The sequence below is a fragment of the Hyperoodon ampullatus genome, assembly GCF_949752795.1.
Source record: "Hyperoodon ampullatus genome assembly, chromosome: 4".
Taxonomy (NCBI): domain Eukaryota; kingdom Metazoa; phylum Chordata; class Mammalia; order Artiodactyla; family Ziphiidae; genus Hyperoodon; species Hyperoodon ampullatus.
The window spans coordinates 83,544,863-83,557,432 of record NC_136917.1 but is presented as its reverse complement, the minus strand read 5'-3'; the positions used below and the strand labels follow the sequence as shown (position 1 = coordinate 83,557,432).

Sequence of the window (12,570 nt, the reverse complement as noted above, 5' to 3'; positions counted from 1 at the left end):
TCTCTTGTTGTCTTTCAGTGTTGGTTGCCCTTGAGAGAGAATTCTTCTCTTAGTTGGCTATTAAATATTCTTCTCATTGGACATTTTTTTTTTAATATTTATTTATTTATTTTGGCTGTGCCAGGTCTTAGTTGCAGCATGCGAACTCTTAGTTGTGGCATGCATGCGGGAGCTAGTTCCCCGACCAGGGATCGAACCCGGACCCCCTGCATTGGGAGCACGGAGTCATACCCACAGGACCACCAGGGAAGTCCCCTCATTGGACATTCTTTTCACTTCTAAAGAGTCTGTTTCTCCCAGTGGACCCTTACTTTAGACTGATTTTTGAGGATGAGGTGCAGGTGGTCATGGAAGGCTGTGTATTGTGGTGGCTTAGAGCTAAGACTCAGGAGCCGGACTGCTGGGTTTTAAAGCTGCTCCCCTCCCCCCAACTCATGAGCTGTGGGACCTTGGCAAAGTCCTGTTTTTCTTATCTTTAAAAATGGAGATAATATTAGTATCTACCTTAGAGGATTATTTTGAGGATTATATGATTAAAAAGACCCGGAAGTACTTGGGGCAGCACCCAACACATGGTTAAGTGCTCAGTAAATATTAGCTCTTATTAGTATTACAGACTCACCTCACGACTCGAAAACCATTAGGGGTGATTACTCTTTGGATTGAAGGACCTGATCCGTGGACATACAAGATGCCTTTCTGAGGAAGACACACCTGCCTGCCACGTGGTTAATCGAACAAGGGCTTCGGACATCCCCTCCCTAGTTTCCCCTGTACCTCCCAGAGTGAGGGGCACGCCGCTAGAGAAAAGAAGACTCCTCATCAGCGCTGCACATCTCACCCCTGCAGGCTTATCTACCTCCCTCCCAAGAATGGGATCCAGACTTCCTGGATGGGCCCATCTGTTGCACTTTATTTGGATCATGATTTCCAACATTGTGTCTGCTGGGGGCTCCCTCTGCTGGTTCATCTAGCGTGTATGCAAATCTGCGGAATAAAAGCTTTTAAAAAGTCAGTTTTAGACTTTAAGGGATATTGACATTAAAAAACATTTGAAAACTTCTTTTTATGTGAGTGATACAATTCACGTCTATATTACTCTGGTTTTGCCATTTGCATTATGAGTTGGAATATTTTCAGGTTCAAAATATTTTGGGTAGGTTTGATTGAGAATGAGCGTTGTCATGGCATGCCAAGAAACAGTAACTTTTTCACACGTAGTTATCAAGGACCGATTGGAATGGCTTACATTCCAATATAATAGTACTAAATATCTTAGATTCTTATTTTAACAGTTGATGTGGGGACTTTTTAACTCTTAAAGTCTCAAAAGGTACCATTTTAAAGTGGTGCCATAACCTAGACCCCTTTGGACATTGTTATGTTGAGGGCTTAGTACATTTCAGAAAATAGTAGCTCAGATTTATTGGGCAATTCATTATGTATTTGGAATTAAAATTTATCAATACAATGTGCCATGACATCCCTGAAGTTACATTTTAAAATATTTGTTTTGCTTCTTTGTGTTTTTCTGACCACTATCTCCTTTCTTTTCTTCTCCACTATCTCTTTCTTTCCCCCTCTTTGCTACTAGGATCAGACAGCATAAATCGGGTAACTGCAAACATGGAAAATGGAGAAAATGAAGGAACAACTAAAATTCTCGCACCTTCACCAATAAAAAGGTCAGTCAGTTAACTGAAAGCACACACCACTATATGCTGCTACAGAAATGCTTTTTTTTCTGTTGGCAAGGTTAAGAATCTTTTCACTCTGATAATTAACTAGTACTTTTGATGAAAAAACTCTGTGGGCCAAAGAATACTTTAAAATGCCAGTGAAATATAAAACATCAGGATATGTCCCTCTCATTTGAAGGAAATGCTCCTGCTGTCATAGCGTGATGAAGTAACAGATAGTGTATGGTCTGCCTTCTCTGAGCAGAGTGAAAATTCCATGGGATTTTTTAAATGGCATGATATAATGGACTAACTCAGAGGGACCTGGGAAGTAAAGTAGATCATATTCACGTTCAATGTACTGCGTTCATTACAGCGATGCGTTGAACTGTGGCCCTAGAAAGAGGGTTTATAGCATTTAGAGACACAGGGTTTCAGAAGGCAGTGATTGCATATGTATAAAGAGTCGTCATGGTCCCCTGCACCAATTTTCCCAGCAGCCTCCCCCAGCAGAAAGACCTTCTCTTAATATATTATGTGGATTGTTTCCCTGAAAGATCAGCCTTGTTCTCTGTTAAGACGCTGTTTCAGCATCACTTTTTCCTATCTCGAATTATGTTCCTGGAACAGGATGTTACACATACAATAAGTAGCTTTCATCAGCTCACTTCCTCTATAGAGATTGCTCCACACGCATCACGGAGAAGTCCAAGCAGTGAGAAGTACATGACCTTGAGAGACTGCTTAGATCATCTCCTCCATCTTTCATTAGTAAATACTGGTGTTTTCATTCAACTGGGTTGTTTTTACTTGGAGGGATAGAGTTTATGATTTCGCAGCAAAATAATTCTAAGTTATGAAATTTCTCAGAGTTGCAGGGTGTCCCCAGAGTTTTGCCATCATTTTGTTTTGTTTAATTATAGGACGCTCCCTGTACAGGTTTTCTTTTTGGAATGACAAGTTCTTTGCTTTTGCCTACACTTTCGTTTACTGTGCTTCCCTTAGTCAGCCTCACGGCTGTGGCTAGTGAGTCATCTTAATCTGTATGTACAGGATATGCTTATGGTAGGTGCAACATAAGAACAGTAATCTTGCATGAAATTCAGATCCCAAGCCTTTTTAGAATGTACAGGAGTTCAATCCCCTCTGTAACTGCATTCTTGCCGATAGGACTGATACCTGAAGGGTCGCCAAATTTTCCCACTCAAGCTCCAGATGAGAAATAGCTCAGTCAGTGAATGCAATTAATTTGCCCCCCAGGATTTCATTATTCTTTCGCTGCTCTCTCAATTTCCCTTTCATCTCCTTACTGCTTTCTCAATCTCCCTTTTCTCTTTTCTTTCTGATTTATTAAACACATTCAAACTCTGTACTGTTGTATTAAATCTACCATATTTATTACTTTTCCTCATTTCAAAAGTAAGGTTTTACTTTAGAAATTTGATCTTCCAAATATTTTTTAACCTTTATAAGAATAATATATTGCTCATATATAAGTAAAACATACCTGCTATCTACTAATGCTCTGTTACGTGCCTTTGTCAAATATCTAATTTTTTAAGCTTATGTTGTATTAATTCCTCTATGAATATAGTATGCTAGGGTACAAGTTTATTTTCATTTTTTGAAATGACCTTGTTATTTTCTCTCTCCTCTTCCTTGACCGTTACAAAGAACTCTGCTATGACTATATTCCAGGACTATTAAATAGAGGATTCCTCAAAAGCCAGTGTTAAAAGTGGATTCAGAGTTAAGTAGATCTATCTTTTTCTGAAGTGGAGTCTCCCGGGGAAGTGAGAGGTGGCACACCTCTTCTACTCCCCTGGTGACGGAAGAGTTCTGATGAATCCTTTCCTTGTGTCTCCCATGTGTTTCTAAAACAATTTGTTGGGATTGAATAACAGCTCAGTTATATTTACATTCTTAGGGCGGAAAGATAATACTAGGTCAGGAAATAGCATTTGAAAGTCATTCTGATTTGGAAGGATGAAGCCAAGATACGGCAGAAGCAGGGGGCAGAGAAAGTCAGTTCGGGTAGCCTGAACCTGCCCAGAGCTGACCAGCCTGCATAGATTCAGACCCAAGGCCAAAGCCAGCGGTCTCTGACCACTGCTGAAAAGAGGGAGCCAGCTTCATGAGCCCAGATACCCAACTTTCCTTTCTCATCAGCCTTCTTTTCTTGGCTTGCTGGTGCCCTTTTTTCCTATCCTGCAGGTGGACTCTTTAGAAAGGTTCTTAACAATTGATGACTCGGCATTTGGTTGACATAAAGAAGTAAAACTAGAAAGAAAGAAGGGGAAAAGAGACCCCCAAAGTACTGCTGGAAACAAGTATTTTTAAAAATTAAGGTAGCCACTTTATATTCTTTCTGGAATGAGTCACAGGTATAAATAAAAATACATTTTAAAACATTTGTTAAATAATTTTACTGAAGAAATAAGTATGTGAGTTAATTTCCTTTTATTTTCTAGCTAATTAATTCCTTTTATTTTCTAGCTAATTTCTACACTCTTTTTATTTTTTAATTAAAGCTTTAAGAAAGCAAAGAATGAAAACAGCCCTGTTACCCAAAGAAGCAAATCTCATGCGCCGTGGGAAGAAAGTGGCCCCCAGAGGTAAAGAGAATCATTGTTTTTATAAAGGAGAACAGTATAAAAGGGGTTAGCAATTGCAGCTTGTTAAATAATGGAATCCAACTGCTTTGTGTCTGGTGATGACTAACTGTGGACAAGTCAGTCAGATTCCTAAATCTGTGTGACCGAGAACTGCTGAAGTAGAGGTCAACAGGATGTGTCCTAACGTGAAACTTTCTCCTGGAAAGACAGAAAGGAAAATTTGTATATACTAAGAAACTGCCTGAAAGAGCATTAGGATGGCTTGGTGGTCATTAGAATATGCGAAATGACATATTAATGGTAATTTTCCCAATTTCATAGTTCTTGTAAAAACTTGAGTTGAAAACTATAGCTCATGAATAGTGCTTCTAGTAGACCTTTATTCCTAGAAATATAGAAATATTTAGTTTCTTTTGTTCACAGCTACCATACCAGGAACAGACCTGCATCATAACTTACTGGCCATATAGTTATGGTGGTTCCAGGTCTGACCACACAGTGGTTCAGATTCTAGCTCTGCCTCTTTCCTAGCTACTTGACTTGGCTGCTTAATTAAACATTCTGTATTTCTGTTTTCTTTTCTGTTAAATGGGCCTAATAATTGTACTTCGGTGATTAGGGTTGATCTGGAGAAAAGCTGAGATAACGAATATAAAGCCCTCAGTTCAGGCAGCACCTGGCATGTGGTAGGTTCATCATAAGTGCGGATTGTTGTTGTTATTGCCACCATTTGTGTGTGTTGATTTCTTACTGTTGAAGGCCAGTGAGACAAACCCGTTCCTGCAGACTGAAGATTTGTATGATTTGTTTACTTCTCTTTTCTTTCAAGAAATCTTGTCAGCAAAGAGAACCATGTGCCCATGATCCAGTATTCCCCAGGAAGTAAAAAATGTGCAGTCATGAACACTTCCCTAGATCCAGCTTAGGGTGTTGCTCCTCCAGGCCCTCTGCGGACATCATTGACCTTTCCTATTCCACTCCAGCGGACTCTACAACTCCCCGAATGACCGCACGAAATCTCCCAAGTTCCCCTATGCGCGCCGCCGAAACCCCTCGTGTGGGAGCGACCATGACTCTGTACAGCCCGCCAGGAGGAGGTAAGCTGAACGACCCTTGGTTTTAAATTCCCAACAGAAGCTCTGGATCCCAGCCGCATTTTAATCACAGGTTACTCTCATAGTATCATGATTGTTTGTCTCCCCATGGTAACAGAGAGCTTATGTTTTGGATTTTGTTTTTTTTTTAAACATCTTTATTAGAGTGTAATTGCTTCACAATAAGGATATATGTTTATGTTTTGTTTTTAATTGAGATAAAATAAGCTAGGGGTCCTGAAGCATTTCTCTTAAACAGCCAGAGTTTCAGAGAATAATTTCATAAAATATTGATGGGAACTCGCTTTCTGTATTGTAGTTAAATTTTTAAAAATGTATGTAATGTATTTTGAGAATGGATATTATATAGTATATATAATATGTAGTGTATATAATATATATTGTATTAATGATACATATTAATATATAAAAGATTTAAATGTTTTGATCTGAGAAGATAGGATTATGTTTAGAAAGAAATCTCTTAGTTGAGACTGAGTGCTTTGCTCTCAGGACTGATACTGTTGCTTAAACTTGAGTAAAACCCCTTTCAAAGAACAGAGAAAATGAATCCTGTTACATTTTACCCAGCAGGTCACATTGTTTGTGTGATTATATTTGCGTGTGTGTACTTAACTAAAAAAAATTCATATCTAGCAGTTTTAGACTGTCTCTGCAAAGCAGCCTGGGCAATATGACAGGTCCAAGAGAGGAAGACCTAGAAATCACTTACCAGAGAAACTCATTTCATTTCTACCTGATGGGGACTGTGTTTTACTTTGGGTACCTACATAAATGGTATTTTATAAGTGACTTATAATTATGAGAAGTTCAGGTCATGTTTTCAGATAACTGTCAAGGCTCTTTTTGTATACACTGTAGATTTAGAAAGCAGAAGCCCTTCTCTTTTCTCTGCCCTTGTTCGTACTCACTTGCTGGTCCATCCCTGTTTGATGTCTTCTACTTCTGCCAGTTTTCCAGAGTCTTCATCCCCAGCTTTCTCAAACCAGGTCCAACTTCACTGAAATACTTTGGTTATTAAGAAGGGAAAGGTCATCACCTTCACCTAGTAGGACTGAGAAGGGGGAGCTAGATCGTGAGCAACACGATTAGATAGAATAATGGAAAAATAGCTGGCATTTACCATGTTCCAAGTACTGAGCAGATTACTTGCTATGTGTTATCTCATTTAATCCTTATGATACCCCTATGGAAATTGGCATATGTATCATTCAGTCCCTAGGCCTTTCCAGCAGAGAGGGATTAATGTAGGGATTGGTACACAAACGTGAGCAGGACTGAAGGAGCAAAAGGCAAGAGAGTGGTGCACGTCTGCGACCTGGACACTGTGCGGCCAGGAGTAAAAGGAGAGATGGGGTGTCACCCAGAGAGTCAAGGCTGCTTCCGCCTTTCAGCTGGCCCTCGGATGCCTGTACTTGCTGCTGGCACTGCCGGGGGCTCCGCCACTGTAGGAGTGACTCTTGCTGCCACTGCTAGAGGTACCACCGCCATAGCTAACACTGTGGAACCCTCAGTTGTAAGGAGTGCAACAGTGGGTGCCACAGGTGCTGCCAGAAGCAAAATCACTTGCCCTTTCCTCCTGCCTTCAAATCTCTCCTGAGTGCCTAAGTGGCATAGGAATCCAGGAAGATGTGATATTAAGGCCTCCAGTCTTGGCAATACAGGGGAGATTAACAGTGGGTCCAGATGGGACTAAGAACCGATGGAAAATCCCTGGCCCAGCATTATTATCTCACTTTTACAGATGAGAAAACAGGCTTGGGGAGAAAATGGTAGCTGTTCCTTGTGGGTAACTGTTCCAGTCTAGAAGTGGATCCAGGTCTGTACATCTGAAAAAGGCAGGGATAATGAGTCATCACTTAAGGCAGGGGAATAGATTTTCTGCCCTCCTTCCCTACCAACAATTGGTTCATCTTGGACAACACTTAAAACCAAGGCAACATCACTGGAAAACACTTTAAAGTGTATTTGTGTGTATATATGTGTTGAGGGGATGTGGGTAGTGGGAACTGCTAAATATATTAAGAATTTGGCACTGTTTGATTGTTAAATAGATAGGTTTTTATAGTTTTTCATCCTAAATTATTAGTGTACCTTTTCAGCATTCCCTAAATAAAATAATTACACACACTGAGCAGATGGTCATTTTTATTTTAATATGCTTGAAAATGAATTTATCAAGTTTTTACATCATTTATCAAAATTTACATTTTTCCCCTGAACTAATTGCTTGAAATAGTTCGGAGCACACGTATTCCCAAATCCAGACTTAATGACTTTTTTACTGAGATACGTTTTCTGCTGGCTTCCTGTGAAATACAGAGAAGTAATTGTGGTGCGTGGACAGAGGATCCTTTCATTGGCACCATCCAGAGGAAAGGCTTTTGATTTTATAGAGAGTCTTTTTGTCTGAGCATCAGGGCCTCTGTCTGGTTCTGTGTGGCACTTGAAAGGTCTCTTATTGGGCATGTGTGTTTTGAGGAGACTAGACATTGCTGCATGTTGGTATAAAGAGCTAGAGCTCACTCTTTGCTTCTTTCCACTCTAAGTGTCCTATAATTGCCCTGTCCTTCTCAGTCTTGTTTCATCTTCACACATATTTACCTTGCCCTTGGGCACAAATCCCTGCATAGCTGGATAAACTCTGACATTTAAAACCGAGATTTGTCATCAGCATGGAGAAATCTCAAGGACTTAAATTTAATAATAGAAAATTCTATTTTGCTGTGCATGGCCAAGATAACATGTTTTGCAAAACATATCAAAATTTCCTATTTTGCCAGTTGTTTGTCATTAAATGGATAAATCTATCAAATTCTGGCTGAGTCTAGAACACTGATCCTTAACCTTTTTGGGTGATAAAACTCTCTGAGAATCTGATGAAATGTTGGATTCATTCCGGAGGAGGAAAAAGTACTTAATTAAACAAACGTACAGATTTTCATAGAATTTTTCAAGGTTCATGGAGACCCTGAAGCCTGCTTGTTTAAGCAGTCCTGTTCTAGAAGAAGAAGGCCAGCATACTTCCTAGCCAGTACAAGTTATTTTCACCCCTATCCATTTTCACACTCAGAAATGTTAATTAGTGCCTACTTTATGCCAGGCACTGTGTTAAACAGCACTAGAGAAAGTCCCTGCCCTTTGGGAGCTTACAATTTGGGGAAGAAATACACAAATCACACAAATGCCTATGCAGTTAGAACTTTTCTATGTCCTTGAGTGAGGAGTTAATAGGGTGCTTAGAGGGATTTATAAGAACTTGTTATTGTAACCTAACATGTCTCCAGAAAAGTACACATATCACAGGTATAACAGCTTGATAGATTTTAACAAACCAAACACTTGTGTAACCAGCACCAGTAGGGAAGTTTTGCTGAGTCCTTGAGTCAAGGAGGTCGGGGAAGTGTTCCCTGAGGTTGAATTCTTGAGCTAGGTGCTGAGACCAGAGCAGACAAGAAGAGAAAAGATCATTCCAGGAACGGGGGCAACATATTCAGGGGCCTTGGGATGGAACAGAGTGGGGAGCAAGGCCGAAAAGCCAGTGTTGCTCAAGGACCGAGTGAACAGAAATGCGTTGGGAATGAGCCCAGAGAGAAAGATGAGGCCAGATCTCAAAGGACACCTGGACTTTGTTGAGGATTTTGGTCATTAGACCAGTGGTTTTTCTAAGGGGGTGATACCACAGTTGCATTTGTATTGGGTAAAGATGATCCTTACTGTCCTGTGGAGAAAAGGTGGGAGAAGGTAGTAGGGGAAATAGATCAGGCAGCATATGAGTCCTGGCGAGAGAGAATGGGAGCTTGTGCCAAGGTGGTGATGTGGAGATATAAGGAAGTGAGTGGTTTTGAGTCCCTGTAGGAGGTAAAAGCAGTGAGACTAGAAGGACCAAAATGAGGGGTGAAGGAGTGACAGATGTCAAGAATGAGTCCGGGCTTGTGCAGTTTCATGGATTGAGGTGTGATGCACTGAAATAAGAACCACCTGGACATTACAGGCTCAAAAAGGATAGCTCTGAGTTTGGTTGTTGATAAGTTGAATTTGTGGTACCTTTGAGAAGTCCACGTGCGGGATTTATGTGGATTGTTGGATATAAGTCAGGAGCTAGATTAGCCATCTGGACTGAAATATAGATTTCTCGTAGGTGTTAGTTGAAATATGAACTAGAACTGAGGCTGTCTAGATAGACAGTGTGGATAGAATGCAAAGACAAAGCCAGTGATAGAGCTGTGAGAAACTTTAGCATTTATTTGCTTTAGTTGAAGAGGATTAATTTGTAAAAGAGTTACAGAAATTGTGTCCATGTGAAAAATCAAGAGAGTGAAAAATCTGGTTACTAAATAGCTTCCATCTCTCTTTATTCCCAGACCGCTAGAAGCCAGGCTTATATCTCCTAGGCATGAGATTAGAAAATCTCACTGTAGGATATGGACAGATACTAGGGAAAAGGCCTACAGATAGCAGCTTTCAAAGGATCCTCCAGGGCTTCCCTGGTGGCGCAGTGGCTGAGAGTCCGCCTGCCAGTGCAGGGGACACGGGTTCGTGCCCCGGTCTGGGAAGATCCCACATGCTGCGGAGCGGCTGGGCCCATGAGCCATGGCCGCTGAGCCTGCACGTCCGGAGCCTGTGCTCCGCAACGGGAGAGACTACGACAGTGAGAGGCCCGCATACCACAAAAAACAAACAAACAAACAAAAACTGAGGCTCAGTAGAGAAGTAATGTGTTTAAATCACACAGCTTAACAATGGATGGGATGGGATTCATGTTCAGGACTACAGAGCCCGCATATTTTACCAGAGTGCCCCATCGAAGCTGTTTGAAGGTACATAGGAAGTGGTATTCAGGAAGGGGAGGAGATTTCAGTCAGAGAGCAGTTTGTGGATGGTTACAGATGATAAAGTCCAAGGTGTGACCATGTTTGTGGATGGTTACAGATGATAAAGTCCAAAGTGTGACCATGATGGGGTTGCTGAGTTGTAGTGAAGAGGTCATTAGAGAAGATGACAAGGGACATGGAGGCCAGGGTGTTGGAAAGGGCATTTGGGTGAGAGCTGATGTCAGATTATGGCAGAACTAGGCTTGGTTGATTGTGTTACTGAATTGGGTTTGTTTGCCCAACTTTGCAGCAAGCCAAATGCTGAGATGCCAAGGTTTGCTCCAGAGAAACAGTTTATTCACGAGACAGCCAAGCAAGGTGAAGGGAGAACAAATCTCAAATCTGCCTCCCTGAAGATAGGGCTTAGGGCTATTCATGGGATAAAGGGGCAGGGTGGTCTGAGGCGTGGGGAGAGGTGACTGGAGGTAAGAAGAGGGAGGTAATTGGTGGTCTGTGCAAATGTAGTCGAGCTTCATGGCTCTTCATAGGACACATGTTCAAAAAATGGTGGAGTTAACATGTTCTGAGGGTGGAGGTTTTGGCCCTCTGACATCAAAAGGTCATCCATTGGACACTCATGCAGGCCCATTCGAATGGTGAGTGGTTTCAGCCGGTCTGAACTGGGCAAGAACTAATTCCAAGTTCCTGAAAAACAACTTAAGCAACCATTACTCTTGTGACCCATATGTCAGAGGTGTTATGTATAAGGAAGCTGTGGGCATCTAGTTTAAAATCAATTGAAAGCACGCGAGGCAGGACTTCCCTGGTGGCGCAGTGGCTGAGAATCCGCCTGCCAATGCAGGGGACACGGGTTCGATCCCTCGTCCGGGAAGATCCCACATGCCGTGGAGCAGCTAAGCCTGTGCGCAACAACTACTGAGCCCGTGCTCTAGAGCCCACGAGCCATAACTACTGAGCCCGTGTGCCACAACTACTGAAACCCACACACCTAGAGCCCATGCTCCATAACAAGAGAAGGCACTGCACTGCAATGAAAAGTAGCCCCCGCTTGCTGCAACTAGAGAAAGTCCATGCACAGCAACGAAGATCAAACACAGCCCACTCCCCGCCACCCCCCCAAAAAAAAGCATGCGAGGCAGGTTAGGTTTGGTGGGCCTAATTAGGTTAGCACTTGGTTTCACCTGCAGACCTAGGAACTACAGATGAACCCCTTCATTGGATGAATGGAATTTACCAGACATGTTGTGCATAGTTATTTATGGTCTGTTTGTAGCCCCTGCTAGACTGCTGGCTTCTTGAGGCCAGTTGGTATTATGTTTCTGGGACCACTTGTAGGGCTCAGCATATATGTGTGATTGACGTGTTTGGTGAATGGATGACTCTGTAAGGGATGTACATTAACTGAAGTGAAACTCATTTTGGTATACTTTCCTTAGCCAACTGATAATTTTCTATTCTCCTTAATGTCTTTGTTTGTTTGTTTTCCATAGGAAAGCCCATAACAGTGGTGAGGACTCAGATCTAAAGCAGAGGAGGAGGTAAAGAAAACAAATTGGAAGGAGGGTCAAGGGAGAGGGATGGGGCTTAGCAGATTAGCACAGCCCAGACCTGAGGCAGGAGTGGGGAAAATGTTTTGTTTTATTAGTGGCTGCTTTAAGAGTATTGTAATTTTTTTTAAACTTTGAAATATCAGTTTTGGCTTCAACTGGTTCTCAGTCTTCCTTTCTTAACGTCCTTAGGAGTCTTTCCTTTTTTCTTTTTTCTGCTCCTTTTGTCTTAGAGGAGCTGTCTCAGTTATCTCTTTATTTTTCTTTCTTTCTTTTTTTTTTTTTTTTTTGGCCACCACCGTGCGGTGGCATGCAGGATCTTAGTCCCCTGACCAGGGATCAAACCCGTGCCCCCTGCAGTGGAAGCATGGAGTCTCGACCACTGGACCACCAGGGAATTCCCTTGGTTATCCCTTGCTACATTAAAACCACCCAAAACTTGGTGGTTGAACATAACAACAACCGTATATATCTTGTGTGATTCTATTGATTGAATAGTTTGTTAGCTAGTCTAGCTAGTCCCTGGCAGAATGGCTGGCAGCCTGGGACCTCTCTCTGTCTGTGGTCTCTGCACCTGGCTAACTTAGGTGGCTGGAAGGAAGCAGAAGCTACCAGCCCTGTTTAGAGACTGTCCTAGAACTGGCAGAGTATCCCTTACACCTTCTTCTGTTGGTAAAAATCAGTCACAGGACCACCACAAATTCAAGGGGAGGGGAAATAAACTCTCCCTTTCTCCATGAAGGTAGGGGTTTGACAGGACTTTGTGTCCATATTTAGTC

At 41.9% G+C, this 12,570-nt stretch overlaps 1 protein-coding gene across 1 annotated transcript in view; it reads left to right on the top strand.

Moving 5' to 3' along the window:
* The window catches only part of EPB41L4A (erythrocyte membrane protein band 4.1 like 4A), a gene marked incomplete at both ends in the record, with an annotated part of 179,736 nt that overhangs the window by 133,385 nt on the left and 33,781 nt on the right, over positions 1-12,570 (top strand). Inside the window, 4 exons of the mRNA XM_079701588.1 lie at positions 1,595-1,685; positions 4,211-4,294; positions 5,278-5,391; positions 11,735-11,782. Coding sequence (XP_079557714.1) covers positions 1,595-1,685; positions 4,211-4,294; positions 5,278-5,391; positions 11,735-11,782 — 337 coding nt within the window. The remainder of the gene's footprint in view (positions 1-1,594; positions 1,686-4,210; positions 4,295-5,277; positions 5,392-11,734; positions 11,783-12,570) is intronic.